This window comes from Panthera pardus, unplaced genomic scaffold (assembly GCF_024362965.1).
Source record: "Panthera pardus isolate Hobbes unplaced genomic scaffold, ASM2436296v1 HiC_scaffold_6, whole genome shotgun sequence".
NCBI classification, from domain to species: domain Eukaryota; kingdom Metazoa; phylum Chordata; class Mammalia; order Carnivora; family Felidae; genus Panthera; species Panthera pardus.
In genome coordinates, this window is record NW_026526991.1 from 96,745,275 (window position 1) to 96,766,508 (window position 21,234).

A 21,234-nucleotide genomic window follows, 5' to 3' on the forward strand; every position below is an offset into this window, starting at 1 on the left:
ACGCTTTGTTTCTTTTTGTTTTCACTATTGTTTCTGCTCTGGGCAATTTTAGTGTGTCATGTAACATTTTGCAACAGATGAAACATTTCTTCTTAAATTTAACAATTCTCAGAACTCCGCAGACATTCAAAATAAAATATCACTTTGATAGCACTGCAGTCCTTTTTAGAAACACAATTTCAAACCACAAACAAAAGTCATTTGCAACAGGAAATTCCTTTATGTGCTAAAAATTATATTCTCCCATCTTAGGGGACTTAATTTTTAACCAGTAATGGGTTTTAACATTGTCAAAAGTGATACAACACTTTTTTCAAATACAGTATTTTAATTACTCTGGTTATTCTAATAGTGTTGAAATATGTCTGTGGAATCTGACCTTACTTTAATGAGGACACTATTATTCATGAATTCCTTTCTTCTTCACTAATTTAGTGCTTTACATGTTTTCCAATCAGTATTATTATGCTATTATTGTAAATAAAAAACATTTATTCTATCATGAAACACTTATTTCAATCTCTACACAAGTTAGTACCAGACTTTATATTGTTCAACTGCAAATGAGTAGCATCCCTCACCCTGCACCCACCCGGTGTCACTGGACTAGCAATGTCGTCAGCACATGACACACACTCTTGATCAAGACCTTCAGGGAAGTTTCATCCACGTTGTACCTGACACTACTCAGCTGCAGACATGAACAACCAAGGCGTGACTTATGCCGAACTCCATCATGCTAAGGGCTCAAAAAGACAGCAAGTGCAACCTAAGGGCACGAAAAGTTCCATTTCAGTAACTGAGGAGGAGATTGCCTATGCAGAATTAAGTCTTCAAAATGCTTCTCGGGCCCTTCAAGGGAATGGCAAGAACTCTCCCTGCAAAGGTAAAACATTTAATACAAGCAGGTATATCTGTTTTAGGATGTGAAGGTAGGGTGCAGGTGTGGGGAAAGAGTAGGATTTCACATAGTTTTCATTTGTGAGGACCAGAGCTGGAGGTTGGAATATGGTATTGTAATTGAATGCATTGGTATATTCTGAGAGAAGATTCCAATGATAGTGATGGGTTTGAGGTGCAGGTTATTGTATGTGATTCCCTGTGCATTGTGGGTTCTCTTGTTTGTAAATCTCCTAAATGATTGTTTGCAGGCATCTTTCTCAGTGTTTGCCTTTCTCTTCCTACTATTCACCTTCATGTCCAGAGAAGCTCATTGCTGGTATCTTGGGAATCCTCTGCCTCGTCTTGATGTCCACTGTGGTAACAATAGCTGTTATCCCCTGTAAGTACGTGTTTGAATGACTAAAAGGGAATTTTCACCTTACTGATCATCAGTTCCTCGACATAGTGTGTAAACACTTTGAATTTATTGTCTCATTTTAATGCATTTTTAATGCATGCTCTAAGTGTGGAATGATTATTTAGAGGTAATCTAAAGTAGAGATAACAGAATACATTTAGGGAGAATTAAACATATATTTGGCTTTAATAACTCAAAGGCAAGTCACACAAGAGACTTTCTGGTGAAATACGCATTAATTCTTGAGATTGCTTAAACCAAATATTGTAAGAGATGGTGAGGTTTGGTTTTTTAAGCTTTTGAATTATTTTCTCTCTCATGTTCATTACTTTATTAAATTTTTCTGGTAAAATAGCACACCCAATTTTAAAATAAGAAATTCAACTTATTATGATTCATTTCATTTAATATTATGGGTTTTTTTTGAGAATTGCTTTATGTTCTAGCTACTGAAGGACCAGCGCAGAACGAAACATCCCTGGAAACAACAATCCAGAAAGGTACAACATCCCTTGCAAAATTCTGTTATTAGTTTAGTGTCTATTTTAGCTCTATCTTCAAGTAGGCAAAGAAGATAACAGATTATTTTGGAAAAGTGAATTCAAAAATTGCTTAATGATCACCATACCTGTTGTTAACAATTGCCCCACATTTCCTCCTTCTATAACATGATAAAACATAAACCATTCCATAAAGATGGCTTTGTTCACTGACTCTCATGACATGTAGAATGGACATTTTTGTGGTTGCTTTATTTGGGCACTTAAATTAGGAGATGAAAGCCTAAGTCTTCTCTGAGTGTGTGTGTGTTTTGTTTTAACTTTATCACCTTGTGAGGGTATATGAATATGGTAGGTACACATACGTGTATCCATATACAGTATGTAAATTTTCATTTTGTAATATTCAAAGCTTTTTGGATAATACCTCGTATTATCTCTCTCCAGCGTGTCTCTGTTGTCATTGTCTGAAAGAGTGGTTTACGTATTCCAAGAATTGCTATTACATTAGCACTGAGGGAAAATCATGGAACGAGAGTTTGGCATCCTGTGCTTCTAACAACTCTAACCTGCTCTACTATGATGATGAAGAGGACAAGGTAAGTTTTCAAATGTTTCCAGATTCTATTAAAAGCTTGTCATTAAATGGGGCTCCTGAGTGGCTCAGTGGATTAAGCCTCCGACTTTGGCTCAAGTCATGATGTCAAGTTTTGTGAGTTTGAGCCCCACAGCGGGCTCTGTGCTGACAGCCCAGAGCCTGGAGTCTGCTTCAGATTCTGTGTCTCCTTCTCTCTCCGCTTCTCCCCTGCTCGTGCTCTCTCTCTGTGTCTCAAAAATAAATGTTAAAAAAAGAAAAAGAAAAAGTTTGCAATTAATATTATGCTTGTAGAATTCATCCATAGTTTTATATGTGTTTGTAGTTTATTTCTTTTAAAGTCTTTAATATTCCATGGTTTGACTCTATGATACATTATTTATAGTTTTATACCTTGAATGTACATTTGATAATTTCCAGTTCTTGCTTTTCATAGGATCCTGTGTTTCTAGAAATGCTCTTTTGTCTGAAATTAACTTTACTATTTAATTTTACAACACATCAAGGAAACTAGACATACGATTGTACACATTGGTTACAATAGACTTAGAATCACACAATTCTAAATTACATCAAGAGACAGAAGTTTAGAGCCTTTATGAGGCCTTCCCATTTTCCTTTTATGAAATATCTCTGCTTATTTTGGGGCTTTATATCAATGGAATCATTCAGGGTGCATTTTTATGTGTGTCTCCCTTCTCTCCCAGGTGCTACTTGTAATTCATCCATATTAACACACTTGTCTACAGTTTGTGAATATTCACTGCTCTCATATGAATATGACATTTTAAAAACCATTCTCAGAAATTTAGTTCCTTTTTCGTATGTGGGTATTATGAATAATTATGTTAGGAAAAGTCTTTTCTATGTCTTCCTCCACATATCATATTGATAATCATTTATTGCACATAGCGACATATTATATATTTATGTAATATAAATGTATGGTTTTTGCAATAAAATAATAATGTGTAAATGTAACATAATTGTATTCATGTATAATTATACTACACTTCTCTGTAAGCATTAGTAGGAAATTGCACAGTCATAGGTATGTGTATATTTCACTATACTAAATTATCCCTACATTTTTCTATTTTACGGTGTAAAATACATTATACCAAATGGCCTTTGATCCGAAACTCAGCAGTCTCAGGAAAATTAATTAAATGTTCTGATGGTTAGAAACACTACCATTTTCCTGGGTTGTAAATCTCAAGGCTATTCTCTTTGGTGAGAATGAGAAGTGCTGGGTTGTGTCTCTTGCCCATTTCTCCAGGATGGTGTCTTCTTTTCACTTCTCAAACGTCTTTGTCATATTTTAGACCTGAGCTCTTTTTTGAACTTTTAAGATGCAAATACCTGCATCTGCATTTTCGCTCTCCTATTGGAGTCTTTTAATGATCAGAATTTGAATGTTACCATGGTCCTACTTAGCGTTTTATACATTACAATGAGTATTATTGGACCTAATTCAGAAGTTAGCCAAAGTTCATGAATAGATTTTCCTATATTATTTTCCTGTATTTACCTTTTTCTTTATTTCTTTACATTTTAACTTTGCATTATGATTTATGATCCAATTAGAATTTATTTTTTGTGATGCTTTATGTCTGAGGCTGTGAGATAAGAGTGAAAGTTGTATATGTCTACATCATTACCTCATTGATGGAGCATCATTTATAGCAAAGTAGGTCTTTTCTTCATCAGTAACTTATATACATAAAGGTATATATATATATATATATATATATATATATATATATACACATGTGCTCTAATCACCTTGATATAAGCAATATAGATATTATATATCTTTATACAGATGATTGTATATTCATAGATCAGAGTCTACACAGTCTATCACAGCCCACAGCAGTTCGAGTAAAATGTAGAGACTTACTTGCCTTTATGGTCCATTACTGTGTCCCATTTATACCACAAATGGCCTAAATAATTCTCTGCTTACATGGAGAAACACATGCATGTTATAACTTTGCTTCAACTGACACTTTTGCTTCAAATATCAAACAATTTCAAAAATAGGAGGTGAAGGAAAGTCCATTAGACCTGGTAAGGATTTTATTCTTACGTGTGTCCTCTCTTCTTTATGATCCAAAACGCCTTCTTTTACCATGTATTCTCTCTAGCAGTTCTTTCAGAGTGGGTCTGGTGGTGATACATTTTCTTAGTGTTCCTTGATCGGAGAATGTCTTGATTTCTCTTGCATGCCTGTTGATTCTTTTGGTGGATAGTCAATGGTTTTTTAATAGAATCACCCAGTTAGTGTCTAAAACTTTTCTGTTTATCTAGCATGCCTTTTTTTTCTGTTATTTTGACCAGAGAGAAAAAATATTTTGGAGACTTGGGTGTGTACCTGTTGGTGTCTGTGGTTTGCTAGGCTCTCTGACACCAGTCTATGTGAGGTAGAGGGAAATTCCAGGGAGCTCACCACCATGCCATTCCTCGGGTCTCCAGGGCTGGGATCTGTCAGCTTTCTCATTAGCTTTCTGAATCTTATGCCATCTTATGTGTAATGCTCAGGGATTGTAGCTGTATTGGTGGGAGGACCTGGGAAATACACTTGAAGTAAATATTTATCTACTTATAAGAGAAAGCTTACTAAAAGGAAAGGATACTAGTTAAAGAAAATTACAAAGAATATCCTAGAATTAAAGGGCAGATCACTGAAGCCAGATCTACTCTCTGAAGATGGGATTCAGATGTCATGGAAGACGATGTGGCTACACACAGCCTCACGGCTGACAGGCTCACTGGATTGGCCTGGGACAGATCAGCTCCACACTCCACGGGCTGAACTTGGTGAGGAAGAATCTCAGGCTGTGACTGGCAAACAGGAAGAGCTCCCTGTCAGAGCGTCAGGAGGAAAGACCAGAAGACAGGAAACTGACAGATTGCCTACAAAACTTGCTGTGGGACGAATACATGTGCCTTCCTGCAAGACTGCAACTGGCAACCAAGCCATGGTGGCCAAAGGAGAGAAAACACCATGAATCCAGGAAGAAGAGCCCTTTCTGCTGCACTGGCTCTCCATTGTCTTTCACTGACAAAAGTCAACTTCATGTGAGATGACAAGAGAGAAAATGGATAGGATCTTCCACCGTTATCTGAGAACAGGGCACTGAGGGTGGATTTGGAGCTGAGAGTACTAAATGAACGGCCCCTTGAGGTTATCATAGAACAGCCACAGGGTTGCTGTATAAGAGCCATTCAGATCGGCCCACTTCCTCCGATGATGGAACCAAAGTGTACTCTCCAAATCTCTCTTGGTACCACACTATCAAAGGTTAAACTCATTTTGAGGCAGAGATGGCTTTCTAGTTGGATAATAACCGGTGTCTTATTTGTTGTTTTCCTTACATGGGTTCAAATATTTTGGAAAAGATTTATTTTTTTAATGTTTTCATGCACACACCTCTGTCAGTCTTTACAACCGTGCTAAAAAATACTTAGAGGCAAAAAACTAAAAAGTTCAATAATAGAGAAAACAAAAAATTAAAATGTACAGAAATCAGTGTCGGTCAAATGTTTAGTTGTTGCCAGAATTCAAGGAAAACTTGAGTAATTTGACGATGATTCAGAGATATTTCTACCCTTATTCAGTTATAAGAGGGAAAGATTATCCTTGATTATAATTTGCAAACCAAACTCGTATTTCACATGTATTTATATCTGTGAAGTGAGACATATTCTTTGTACATAATCCTTATAGTCTTCTAGAAAATTTATATGAATAGTCAAAATGAATTGAATTTAGTTGTTAATGGGAACTGTAACTAATTACTAAAGTTGTGTTTCATAGTACCCAAGTTTGCAATGACATTGAAAATTACACATTAATTTTTCATTTACCTGTTTGTGGTTTGGCTATGTTATAACTGATCAAGGCTGGACTTGACTCCAGACTACATGTTATAGCTGATCAAGGCTGGACCTTACTCCGGACTGCATACACGTTCAGCTCAGATCCCTGTATAGATTTCATTTTGAGAAGACCGGGCTGCCTGGTCTATGATTTTATAGCAGAGATAACAGCTAGCAGAAATGTGTCTCTTAGTGCCTGGTCTCTGAAGTCATGAGCTATCATTTCCCACTCACATTACATTGTGAAAACAAGTGATCACATCCTTACATTATATTGTGAAAACAAGTCACATGGGCCAACTTCTCGTGGTTGTCTGTAGAGTATACTGTTTACAAAGTTGTCAGAGGGAAGAAATGTAGATTCACTGAAAATAATCTAAGCTACCATTATAGCCACAGGAATTTTTTTTTTTATTATATTGCTTGCTTTAAGTAAGTTTGTAAAAGAAAATATGGATAGTTTCTAAAAGATATGTTTGCAAAAGGAAGTGATTGGGAAATGGATTAAAAATTCAGTATTTTCTTAACCCAACTGGGTCTTTTTCTTCTGTGCTGAAAATCCTTATAAAGCAGTTTTCTATGGTGACAGACATAATGGTATAGGTGCTTTCACCATGGTCCTTGATCAACTTACAAATAAGGTATAAGCATAAAGGTATAAAGTAAGGACATTGGCAGTGAACGCAGTCACTTCATGAAATTTCTAAGTGTACACTTGTAGTCCTGGGGCTCAGTTATGTAACTGCTCTGGCTCAGTTTCCTCTGCTAGAAATTATGGAAGAAATACTATCTTATTCATAGTTACTTGAAGAGTATTTGAACAGTACCTCTTGGCCCATGAGCGTTCACTAGATCTGAGTCGTTTTGGCTTAAGAGCTTGATGCTTTTGTGCCATCACCTGTGACATGATAACCTTAATTGTAACAACTTATGTAGGAATAAATAAAAATAAACAATATGATGCTTATAGATCCTTGAAATAAAGCCTAAGTCCATTAAGTTCTTCCTGTCTGTGATCTCTTCGTACTGTGCTTTTCCCAATATTCAATAAAGGCCATTTTCCAATAATACTGATGCTCTGTCTTCTTCCTTCCCCCCAGTGAAATAGCAGGACATCAGAAATGTAATCTGACAACCATTTTGACCATATACACCAAAGAAATCTGCATTCAAAAAGGTGAGAAATTCAAGACACATCATGTATGGACAGTAGAGTAATTTCTTCCATATGTGTGTTTCATATTTTGAAATCAAGTCTCAATTACTGTTCTTTCCCTTATCGGCCAAGAACCCCAGTCTCCTCACAAAGTCTGTTATTTGGACATATGTAAAGACTGTTTCTTTTGGATTTGAAGAATTTGAAAGGGATTTTGAAGCTGTGACACGATAGCCTGTTTGATTAGTAGATTTGGAGATCCTACAGGGTCCAAGGTGAAGAAGGGATTGAAATGTCCTTTCCCTTCCAATGTTGGAGTATCCCATCCACACATATGCATCTATTACCATAAAGAATGGAGAAAAATAAGAGATGCTGCTAAATACATTCCGATGTAGAGCCCCTCCCAGTTTTCTCCCAAAGCATTTGTTACATTTCTACATACATGCATAAAACAGTGCATAAATTATTACCTATACCCATAAGAAGTCATGGAAATTATTTATGAGCTTGGGTTAGGGGATCCACCAACATGACTGGAGATATATAAATATGGAACATTATTAGGGAGATGATCGTTAAGAATAAATTGAGAATAGAAAGAATCACACAGAAGTCAGGGATATCAAGATCAAATTGGTAATTTTCTCTGTGTCTACCTTGTGAGATTATGCATAGGTATTGTAAATTTTGGGCTCGTTACTTTGGCTCCCATAATGCAGAAAGGACTGAGCTGTGTATTCAAAATCTCTTGTCCCAAATTTACTAATATTAAAATTTTGTGTTCTGGTAATTAATGGGTGTAAAGTTGGAGATAAATCTCTAGGGGCACCTGGGTGGCTCAGTCAGTTTATGTCTGACTCCTGATTTTGGCTCAGTTCATTATCTCCTGGTTCATGACACTGAGCCTCACATCACATCAGGCTCTACACTGACAGCATGGAGCCTGCTTGGGATTCTGTCTCTCCCTCTCTCTGCGTCTCCCTCTTTTCTCTCTCTCCTTCTCTCGCCCTCAAAATAAATGAAGTTATTTTAAAAAGAGTCCTTGAAAACTAATTCACCTTGCCATCATATTCCAAAGATATTTTCATATCTAGTTCATCCGTCGTACCTAGGTCACTTGGTTTGCCATTATTAGAAATAGTTAGATACTTGATATCATAAAAAGTAAACTCTAATTACCCATATTATTTTGAGTCATTTTTCATGTGGTGTTTTTTATACTGATAGGCATAGATTTCATTAAAGTTAAACACCAAAAAAGGGAACCCATGTTTAAACGTGTAACAAAGGACAATATAAATTGTTTAGTTTAAAACTTAAATGTGTATAAGTACAGGAATAATAGATGTAAGTACCTCCAACTTCAGAAGACATTAGTGAATTTTACATGATTTGGCGTCATTGATGAATGCTTTGGATTAATCCTACCTATATACAGAAAGAAGCAGTCAAACAAAACCAGGAGATAGAGAAATTCGTTCCAAATTAAAAACAAAAGATAAAATCTCAGAAAAAGATGGACATAACACGGAGATAAGCCATCTACCTGATAACCAGTTCAAAGTAATGATCATCCACATGCTCACCAAACCCAAGAGAAGGGTAGATGAACACAGTGAGAACTTCAACAAAGAAATGGAAAATTTAACCAAAGAAACAATCAGACCAGAAGAGTACAATGATGGAAATTAAAGACTACATTAGAATGAGTCAATAACAGATTAGGTGATGCAGAAGGATCATCTACCTGGAAGACAATGTAGTAGAAATCATGCAAGCAGAACAACAGCAAGAAAACATTAGTTTTATTTTATTGTTATTTATTTCTATCTTGGGGAGAGAGAGAGAGCATTTGAAAAGGGAGAGGGACAGAGGAGAGAGGGAAGATGGCGGGGTAGGAGGACGCTGGGCCACCGCGCGTCCTGCTGATCACTTAGATTCCACCTACACCTGCCTAAATAACCCAGAAAACCGCCAGAGGATTAGCAGAACGGAGTCTCTGGAGCCAACTGCAGACGAGAGGCCCACAGAAGAGGGTAGGAAGGGCGGCGAGGCGGTGCACGCTCCAGGGACTGGCGGGAGGGAGCCGGGGCGGAGGGGCGGCTTGCCGGCCAAGCAGAGCCCCCGAGTCTGGCTGGCAAAAGCGGAGGGGCCAGATGGACTGTGTTCCGACAGCAAGCGTGACTTAGCGTCTGGGAGGTCAGAAGTTAACAGGTCTGCACAGAAAGCGGGAAGGCTGGAGGACAAAGGGAGGGAGAGCTGCTGAGCCCCGGACGGCAGAGCTCAGCTTGGTGGGGAACAAAGGCATTCGCCAGCGCCATCTCCCCTGCCCATCCCCCAGCCAAAATCCCAAAGAGAACCAGTTCCTGCCAGGGAACTTGCTCGCTCCGCGCAAACACCCAACTCTGTGCTTCTGCGGAGCCAAACCTCCGGCAGCGGATCTGACTCCCTCCCGCTGCCACAGGGCCCCTCCTGAAGTGGATCACCTAAGGAGAAGCAAGCTAAGCCTGCCCCTCCTGCCCCGGTGCACCTTGCCTACCCACCCCAGCTAATATGCCAGATCCCCAGCACCACAAGCCTGGCAGTGTGCAAGTAGCCCAGACGGGCCACGCCAACCCACAGGGAATCCTGCCCCTAGGAGAGGGGAAGAGAAGGCACACACCCGTCTGACTGTGGCCCCAGCGGTGGGCTGGGGGCAGACATCAGGTTGGACTGCGGCCCTGCCCACCAACTCCAGTTATACACCACAGCACAGGGGAAGTGCCCTGCAGGTCCTCACCACTCCAGGGACTATCCAAAATGACCAAACGGAAGAATTCCCCTCAGAAGAATCTCCAGGAAATAACAACAGCTAATGAACTGATCAAAAAGGATTTAAATAATATAACAGAAAGTGAATTTAGAATAATAGTCATAAAATTAATCGCTGGGCTTGAAAACAGTATACAGGACAGCAGAGAATCTCTTGCCACAGAGATCAAAGGACTAAGGAACAGTCACGAGGAGCTGAAAAGCACTTTAAATGAAATGCAAAACAAAATGGAAACGATGACGGCTCAGATTGAAGAGGCAGAGGAGAGAATAGGTGAACTAGAAGATAAAGTTATGGAAAAAGAGGAAGCTGAGAGAAAGAGAGATTAAAAAAATCCAGGAGTATGAGGGAAAAATTAGAGAACTAAGTGATACACTAAAAAGAAATAATATACGCATAATTGGTATCCCAGAGGAGGAAGAGAGAGGGAAAGGTGCTGAAGGGGTACTTGAAGAAATTATAGCTGAGAACTTCCCTGAACTGGGGAAGGAAAAAGGCACTGAAATCCAAGAGGCACAGAGAACTCCCTTCAGACGTAACTTGAATCGATCTTCTGCACGACATATCATACTGAAACTGGCAAAATACAAGGATAAAGAGAAAATTCTGAAAGCAGCAAGAGATAAACGTGCCCTTACATATAAAGAGAGACCTATAAGACTCATGACTGATCTCTCCTTTGAAACTTGGCAGGCCAGAAAGGCTTGGCACGATATCTTCAGTGTGCTAAACAGAAAAAATATGCAGCCGAGAATCCTTTATCCAGCAAGTCTGTCATTTAGAATGGAAGGAGAGATAAAGGTCTTCCCAAACAAACAAAAACTGAAGGAATTTGTCACCACTAAATCAGCCCTACAAGAGATCCTAAGTGGGATCCTGTGAGACAAAGTACCAGAGACATCGCTACAAGCATAAAACATACAGACGTCACAATGACTCTAAACCCGTATCTTTCTATAATAACACTGAATGTAAATGGATTAAATGCGCCAACCAAAAGACATAGGGTATCAGAATGGATAAAAAAACAAGACCCATCTATTTTCTGTCTACAAGAGACTCATTTTAGACCTGAGGACACCTTTAGATTGAGAGTGAGGGGATGGAGAACTATTTATCATGCTACTGGAAGCCAAAAGAAAGCTGGAGTAGCCATACTTATATCAGACAAACTAGACTTTAAGTTAAAGGCTGTAACAAGAGATGAAGAAGGGCATTATATAATAATTACAGGGTCTATCCAACAGGAAGAGCTAACAATTATAAATGTCTATGCGCCGAATACTGGAGCCCCCAAATATATAAAACAATTACTCATAAACATCAGCAACCTTATTGATAAGAATGTGATAATTGCAGGGGACTTTAACACCCCACTTACAGAAATGGATAGATCATCTAGACACACAGTCAATAAAGAAACAAGGGCCCTGAATGATACATTGGATCAGATGGACTTGACAGATATATTTAGAACTCTGCATCCCAAAGCAACAGAATATACTTTCTTCTCGAGTGCACATGGAACATTCTCCAAGATAGATCATATACTGGGTCACAAAACAGCCCTTCATAAGTTTACAAGAATTGAAATTATACCATGCATACTTTCAGACCACAATGCTATGAAGCTTGAAATCAACCACAGGAAAAAGTCTGGAAAACCTCCAAAAGCATGGAGGTTAAAGAACACCCTACTAACGAATGAGTGGGTCAACCAGGCAATTGGAGAAGAAATTAAAAAATATATGGAAACAAACGAAAATGAAAATACGACAATCCAAATGCTTTGGGACGCAGCAAAGGCAGTCCTGAGAGGAAAATACATTGCAATCCAGGCCTATCTCAAGAAACAAGAAAAATCCCAAATACAAAATCTAACAGCACACCTAAAGGAAATAGAAGCAGAACAGCAAAGGCAGCCTAAACCCAGCAGAAGAAGAGAAATAATAAAGATCAGAGCAGAAATAAACAATATAGAATCTAAAAAAACTGTAGAGCAGATCAACGAAACCAAGAGTTGGTTTTTTGAAAAAATAAACAAAATTGACAAACCTCTAGCCAGGCTTCTCAAAAAGAAAAGGGAGATGACCCAAATAGATAAAATCATGAATGAAAATGGAATTATTGCAACCAATCCCTCAGAGATACAAACAATTATCAGGGAATACTGTAAAAAATTATATGCCAACAAATTGGACAACCTGGAAGAAATGGACAAATTCCTAAACACCCACACTCTTCCAAAACTCAATCAGGAGGAAATAGAAAGCTTGAACAGACCCATAACCAGCGAAGAAATTGAATCGGTTATCAAAAATCTCCCAACAAATAAGAGTCCAGGACCAGATGGCTTCCCAGGGGAGTTCTACCAGACATTTAAAGCAGAGATAATACCTATCCTTCTCAAGCTATTCCAAGAAATAAAAAGGTAAGGAAAACTTCCAGACTCATTCTATGAAGCCAGTATTACTTTGAGTCCTAAACCAGACAGAGACCCAGTGAAAAAAGAGAACTACAGGCCAATATCCCTGATGAATATGGATGCAAAAATTCTTAATAAGATACTAGCAAATCGAATTCAACAGCATATAAAAAGAATTATTCACCATGATCAAGTGGGATTCATTCCTGGGATGCAGGGCTGGTTCAACATTCGCAAATCGATCAACGTGATACATCACATTAACAAAAAAAAGAGAAGAACCATATGATCCTGTCAATCGATGCAGAAAAGGCCTTTGACAAAATCCAGCACCCTTTCTTAATAAAAACCCTGGAGAAAGTCGGGATAGAAGGAACATACTTAAAGATCATAAAAGCCATTTATGAAAAGCCCACAGCTAACATCATCCTCAATGGGGAAAAACTGAGAGCTTTTTCCCTGAGATCAGGAACACGACAGGGATGCCCACTCTCACCGCTGTTGTTTAACATAGTGCTGGACGTTCTAGCATCAGCAGACAACAAAAGGAAATCAAAGGCATCAAAATTGGGAAAGATGAAGTCAAGCTTTCGCTTTTTGCAGATGACATGATATTATACATGGAAAATCCGATAGACTCCACCAAAAGTCTGCTAGAACTGATACATGAATTCAGCAAAGTTGCAGGATACAAAATCAATGTACAGAAATCAGTTGCATTCTTATACACTAACAATGAAACAACAGAAAGACAAATAAAGAAACTGATCCCATTCACAATTGCACCAAGAAGCATAAAATACCTAGGAATAAATCTAACTAAAGATGTAAAAGATCTGTATGCTGAAAACTATAGAAAGCTTATGCAGGTAATTGAAGAAGATATAAATAAATGGAATGACATTCCCTGCTCATGGATTGGAAGAATAAATATTGTCAAAATGTCAATACTACCCAAAGCTATCTACACATTCAATGCAATCCCAATCAATTGCACCAGCATTCTTCTCAAAACTAGAACAAGCAATCCTAAAATTCATATGGAACCACAAAAGGCCCCGAATAGCCAAAGTAATTTTGAAGAAGACCAAAGCAGGAGGCATCACAATCCCAGACATTAGCCTCTACTACAAAGCTGTAATCATCAAGACAGCATGGTATTGGCACAAAAACAGACACATAGACCAATGGAATAGAATAGAAACCCCAGAACTAGACCCACAAACGTATGGCCAACTCATCTTTGACAAAGCAGGAAAGAACATCCAATGGAAAAAAGACAGTCTCTTTAACAAATGGTGCTGGGAGAACTGGACAGCAACATGCAGAAGGTTGAAACTAGACCACTTTCTCACACCATTCACAAAAATAAACTCAAAATGGATAAAGGACCTGAATGTGAGACAGGAAACCATCAAAACCTTAGAGGAGAAAGCAGGAAAAGACCTCTCTGACCTCAGCCGTAGCAATCTCTTACTCGGCACATCCCCAAAGGCAAGGGAATTAAAAGCAAAAGTGAATTACTGGGACCTTATGAAGATAAAAAGCTTCTGCACAGCAAAGGAAACAACCAACAAAACTAAAAGGCAACCAACGGAATGAGAAAAGATATTTGCAAATGACATATCGGACAAAGGGCTAGTATCCAAAATCTATAAAGAGCTCACCAAACTCCACACCCGAAAAACAAATAACCCAGTGAAGAAATGGGCAGAAAACATGAATAGACACTTCTCTAAAGAAGACATCCGGATGGCCAACAGGCACATGAAAAGATGTTCAACGTCGCTCCTTATCAGGGAAATACAAATCAAAACCACACTCAGATATCACCTCACGACAGTCAGAGTGGCCAAAATGAAGAAATCAGGAGACTATAGATGCTGGAGAGGATGTGGAGAAACGGGAACCCTCTTGCACTGTTGGTGGGAATGCAAATTGGTGCAGCCGCTCTGGAAAGCAGTGTGGAGGTTCCTCAGAAAATTAAAAATAGACCTACCCTATGACCCAGCAATAGCACTGCTAGGAATTTACCCAAGGGATACAGGAGTACTGATGCATAGGGGCACTTGTACCGCAATGTTTATAGCAGCACTCTCAACAATAGCCAAATTATGGAAAGAGCCTAAATGTCCATCAACTGATGAATGGATAAAGAAATTGTGGTTTATATAAACAATGGAATACTACGTGGCAATGAGAAAAAATGAAATATGGCCTTTTGTAGCAATGTGGATGGAACTGGAGAGTGTGATGCTAAGTGAAATAAGCCATACAGAGAAAGACAGATACCATATGGTTTCACTCTTATGTGGATCCTGAGAAACGTAACAGAAACCCATGGGGGAGGGGAAGGAAAAAAAAAGAGGTTAGAGTGGGAGAGAGACAAAGCATAAGAGACTGTTAAAAACTGAGAACAAACTGAGGGTTGATGGGGGGTGGGAGGGAGGGGAGGGTGGGTGATGGGTATTGAGGAGGGCACTTTTTGGGATGAGCACTGGGTGTTGTATGGAAACCAATTTGACAGTAAATTTCATATATTAAAAAAAATAAAATAAATAAATAAAAAAAAATGAAAAGGGAGAGGGACAGGAGAGATTGAGAACGAGGATCTCAAGCTGGTTCCACACTCAGTGCAGAGGCGGACGTGGGGCTCCTACCCTTGATCCTGGGATCATGACCTGAGCTGAAATCACGAGTTAGAGTCTCAACTGACTGAACTACCCAGGCGTCCTAATTCTACAAAATTTTTCAAGGGAGTTGACACCTCTGCATCTTAAATTAGTCTCAAAACTGAAGACAATGGAAAGTTTCCAAATTCATTCCACGTGGACAGTGTTACCATGAAACCAAAACCAAACAAGGAAACCAAACAAACACACACACACACAGAAACACACACACACACACCACAGTATACGCCAATATCCCTGATCATAATGCAACAATCCTCACTCAAGTATTAGCAAAATGAATTCCACAATACAAGAAAGGTTCCAACAGCATGATTGCATGGGTTTGTTCCACTTATGCAAGGATGCTTCAAGACCTGCAAATCCATCAACCTGTCACACCACGTTAACTGACTGAAACATCAAAATCATGTGGTCGTCTCAAGAGATGCAGAGAAAGTAGCTGACAGAATTAAACATCCATTTATAGAAAAAACTTCCCAGAGTGTGTAGAGAAGGAATTTCCCTTCATATAATAAAGTTCATATATTGCAAGCCCACAACTAACGTCATTCTCAACAGGGAAAAGCCAAAAGCTTTTCCTTTCAGATCAGGATCAAGACCAGGAAGTCCACACTTACCACTTTATTCAACACAGTACTGGAGGTCCTAGACACAGAGATCTGAAAAGAAAAATCAGTCAAAGACATCCATGCTGGTAAAGAAAATGCAAAACAGTCACTATTGGCAGATGACTTAATTTTCTAGAAAAAAAAAAAAAAGAGACACTACACCAAAGTAACCTATTAGAATTAATAGGTGAAATCAGTCAAGTTGCAGGACACAAAATTAATATATAGAAATCTTGTGGACTTTATACAGTAGTAATAATCTGTGAGAAAGAGAAATCACAACAATCCCATTTGTAATTGCAATTATAAAAATCAATTATTAAAGAATATTTTAACCAAGGAGGGGAAATTCTTACACGCTTAAAATTTAAGCTAATGTTAGAAGAAATGTGAGGATGACACAAATAAATAAATAGGAAGATATATACTGTGCTTATGGAATGGAAGATATAATATTGTGAAAATATCCCAGTTATGCAAAATGACCTATAGATTCAATGTAATCCTTAAGAAATACCAATAGCATTTTCACAGAACTAGAATAAATTACCTGAAAATTTGTATGGAACCACAAGAAACTCTGAATACCCAAAGCATTCATTAGAAAGAGGAACAAAACTGGAAGAAACATGCTCTTACATTTCAAAGTCTACTACAAAGCTTCAGCAATCCAAGCAGTATAGAACAAGAGACACATAGATCAAAGGAATGGAGTAAAAAGCCCAGAAATAAATGTGTGTCTATGTGATCAATTAAATGTGACAAGAAGGCAAGAAGGGACACAAGGGAAAAGAGAGTCTTCAGTAAATCGTGTTTCTAAAACTGGAAAAATATGTGTTAAAGAATCAAACTGGACTACTTGTTTATACCAAACCCAAAAGAAACCTAAAATGAATTAAAACAGTAGGGGTAAGACCAGCAACAATAACTCCTAAAGAAAGCATAGGCAATAAACTCATGGAGATGGTTCTCATCGGTATTCTTTTGGATCTGTTTTCATAGAGAATGGCAGCAAAATGAAAAATAAACAATATGACAAACCACAAGGCATTTGCCCAGCCAAGGAAACCATCAACAAAACAAAAAGGCTACCTACTGAATGGGAGATGATATTTGCAAATGATATATATCTGACAAGGGGTTAATATCCAAAATATATGAAGAATGCCTCCATCTTAACACAAAAGGAATGCAAACACGTGATTCAAAAATGGAGCAAGGACCTGAATAGATATTTCCTGAAAGAAGATATGCAGATCGCCAACAGACATGTGAAAGGATGCTCAGTATCACTAATCATCAGGAAAACATAAATCAAAACCACAATGAGATATCACCTCCCACATGTCTGAATCCAAAAAACATGAAATAACAAATATTGGTGTGCATGTGGAGAAAAGGAAATCTTATGCACTGTTGGTGACAATTTAAATTGGTGTCATCAGAATGGGCAACAGGATGGAGGTTTCTCCAAACATTTTCCTCATTTTGACACAGTTGATGGATCTAGAGGGTTTTATGCTAAATGAAATGAGTCAGAGAAACCAAATACCATGTTTACCTTATGATGTCAAAACAAAAAGAAACAAACAAATACACAATAAACTCACATACAGAGAGACCAACTTTGTGATTTCTGTAGGGGAGTGGGGACGAGGGATGGCTGAAAGAAACGAAAGAAAGTAGGTGGAACAAACTTTCCGTTATAAAATAAATAATTCACAGGGATGTAAATTACAGCATGGAGAATAGAGTCCATACCATTGTATGAATTTTGTAAGGTGATGGGTGATCACGATGATTTATCATGATGATCATAGCATAATGTGTATAAATGATGAATCATTATGTGTACACCTGAACTTAATGTGATGTCACATGTCAGCTGTACATCTGGGAAAATAAATACATGAAAATGAAAATAGTATTGTCAACCCATTTTGCCAAACATAAAACAAAACAGAACTACAGACCAAAGGAAACATGCACATGAATATGCCCAAAATTATTACCAAATCAAATCCAACAATGAACACAAAGGAAAAGAATTCCAGTGATGCAAAGTAGGTAATTTAGATATAAAGTTTTATTGCTTGGATGTTCATGTTATTTAATTGTCTTTTAAAAGTACTTTTAAAAGTAGTTTCTCTGCCCTACACCAATATTTTAAGTGAAATTGTTAAACACTCATTAATTTTCCCCTACAGAGTTAGACTTAGGCTTTTGGTTTGTTTGTTTGTTTGTTGATCACAAATATTCCTATTTAAATACAGACACCTAGTTGCCATTGGAGAATGAATAAGTAAATAGCATGAATAATTATTTAACATTCAAATCTCTGGAATGGTGCTATTGCTGAATATTATTCAATGTTTTATCTTTCTTACAGGCATTTATTTTTTCCAGCAGAAACTTTAATAACCTATTTACAAATAATACAAATGGAATGTAGGTATATTCAAAATGAAGGTAGAATTTGAGAAGATCCATTCAGAAATTGATGTCTTTATGGCAGTCGCAAAAAAATTGAAAACGTAGTCATTTTTCACTCTTAGTGTCAAATATAATTAAACACCTGTCTAGGGGTTGATGATTTTAGAATATTTTCAGTGAAATAGAAATGACATATCAAGGGCATAAGAAAAAGAACACATAATATCTAGATGTAGCAAATTTGCCTAAAAGTAAAACACAAACTTCTAAGATATTTTACACAAGGCCTAAGTCCTCAGTGTTTGTCATTCAGATGGAAGTAAGTGAACAGCCTGGGTGGTTAAGTCTCTGACCCCAGCATCTCGTGGAACATAAAATTTGTCAGAAGCATTTGCTGAAGGACAAATGAAATGCCACACTGCAAGCTCAAAGCCTCTACATTCTGGAGGTGTGTGAGGAGATAAAGTGTCTTCAAAATAGCCCAAGGGCACGAATTTCCTGTTCAAATTTGAAGTGACACATTGATGAGAAATCTACTTTTTCCACTATTGCTTCACTCTCAGCTCTCACAGGGCCGGGAGGCTGTGAAGACCACAGATACTGTCTGGTTACGGGAGGAACCTGGTTCCCTCTGGATGATGCATGACTGTCTGGCCAACAGAAGGTATGTGTCACCACGGTCCTGCCTTTCTAGTAGTCACTCCAGTGAGTGGGAGATTATAAATGCTGGTGGGATGCACCTGAGGCACAGCTAATATACAATGAAATCACAGAGAACATTGGCATCTGCATTCCAACAATTCAGGGTAACAAACAAGAATGAGTATGAGATACATTAGAGATCTTACAATATTCAAATTCTTGCCTGTGGAGAAGTCATTGAGAACATATGCATATACCTATGCATAGGTTTGCAAATCAATATAATTTCAGGTGAGATCACAGAAGCATCAGGACAAAGAACACATGATTTGAATTTGTCATCAGTTGTCATCAAGAATATATTATATATATTCGACATTGGTCCAGTCTTTAAAAATAAATCCCTAAAATGAATCCATTATACCATAAAGGTGAAATGGAATTCCTGATACAGTTATTTCAATAAATGAAAGCAGTTTGGTTTTCATAAAATTCAAGATGAGGTACCTTGTTTAAAAATGTTAATTTAAACTTAACTATATACAATCCAAAGTCTTTTTATAAAATTGAACAAAACTTGGCCAAGAAAGATATTCAATACTGAAAGATGTTCTTGTGTAATGAATTGTTACATGGTGTAAATGCTATGAATCAGTAATGATAAATGGTTACTGTGTTAAAAATATTTACAATTGGGGCGCTTGGGTGGCTCAGTCAGTTGGGCGTCCAAAGTCTGCGGGGGTCATGATCTCACGGTCTGTGAGTTCGAGCCCTACCTCAGACTCCGTGCTACAGCACGGAGCCTGGAGCCTGCTTCAGATTGTGTGTCTTTCTCTAAACCTCCCCCACTCACAGTCTGTCTTACTCTCTGTCTCTCTCTCTCAAAAGGAAACAAAAAAATTGTTTCAATAAAAATTATTAAAATCACTAACACATTATTGAGAACTTAGACCAATCAGATTGATTTTAAGTGCTATATATGCGTTATAGTGTATGTCTTTTAATTCCTATTTTAGATTACTAAACTAGATAGCTAGACATGAAAGAAATCTTTTTAATTTTTTTTTAATTTTTAATGTTTATTTATTTTTGAGAGACAGAGAGAGACACAGAATGAGCAGGAGAGGGACAGAGAGAGGGAGACACAGAATCTGAAGCATGCTTCAGACCATGAGCTGTCAGCACAGAGCCCCGCGTGGGGTTCGAACCCGGAAACCATGAGATCATGACCGGAGCGAAAGTTGGTCGCTCAACCAACTGCTCAGTTGACTGAGCCACCCAGATGCCCCACGAAATAATTTTTGAAGCTGATACTTTGTACTTGGAGAGACAGGAGTAATTCCAGACTTCACTGACTGCACAGTTCCTTGACTGAGGTCTGAAATTAAATTTATGTGAGTTTTAGTATATCTAAACAACTAGAGTTACCCTAACTGCCATTGAAATCGTAGATCTTTATAGACGTTTGTAGCAACTGTGTTCTTCCATAAATGATCTGTCCTTTTATTTATCATTTTATGCTTTCATATCTTTGCCATTAAGTCAGTTGTCACTTTCTGATGGTAAGTCCTCTTTTAAAAAATGCTTTGTTTCCTTTTGTTTTCACTATTGTTCCTGCTCTGGGCAATCTTAGTGTGTCATGTAACATTTTGCAACATATGAAATATTTCTTCTAAAATTTAACAATTCTCAGAACTCCCCAGATGTTCAAAGTAAAATATCACTTTGATAGCAGTGCATTACTTTTTAGAAACACAATTTCAAACCACAAATAAAAGTCGTTTGCAACAGGAAATTCCTATATGTACTAAAAACAATATTCTCCAATCTTAGAGCACCTAATTTTCAACCAGTAATGGGTTTTAACATTGTCAAAATTGATACAACACTTTTTTGTAATACAGCACTTTAATTAATCTGGTTATTCTAATAGTGTTGAAATATGTCTGTGGAATCTGACCTTACTTTAATGAGGACACTATTATTCATGAATTCCTTTCTTCACTAATTTAGTGCCTTACATGTTTTCCAATCAGTATTATTATGCTATTATTGTAAATAAAAAACATTTATTCTATCATGAAACACTTATTTCAATCTCTACACAAGTTAGTACCAGACTTTATATTGTTCAACTGCAAATGAGGAGTATCCCTCACCCTGCACCCCACCCGGTGTC

The 21,234-nt window shown here is 37.7% G+C and overlaps 1 protein-coding gene across 1 annotated transcript; it reads left to right on the plus strand.

Moving 5' to 3' along the window:
• Positions 1-699: 699 nt before the first annotated feature.
• On the plus strand, positions 700-2,589 carry LOC128774958 (NKG2-A/NKG2-B type II integral membrane protein-like). The gene is made up of 4 exons (XM_053895109.1): positions 700-908; positions 1,152-1,282; positions 1,747-1,800; positions 2,275-2,589. The coding sequence occupies exons 1-4, from the start codon at positions 700-702 to the stop codon at positions 2,499-2,501; spliced, it is 621 nt and encodes a 206-aa protein (XP_053751084.1). The 3' UTR covers positions 2,502-2,589.
• Positions 2,590-21,234: the final 18,645 nt, after the last annotated feature.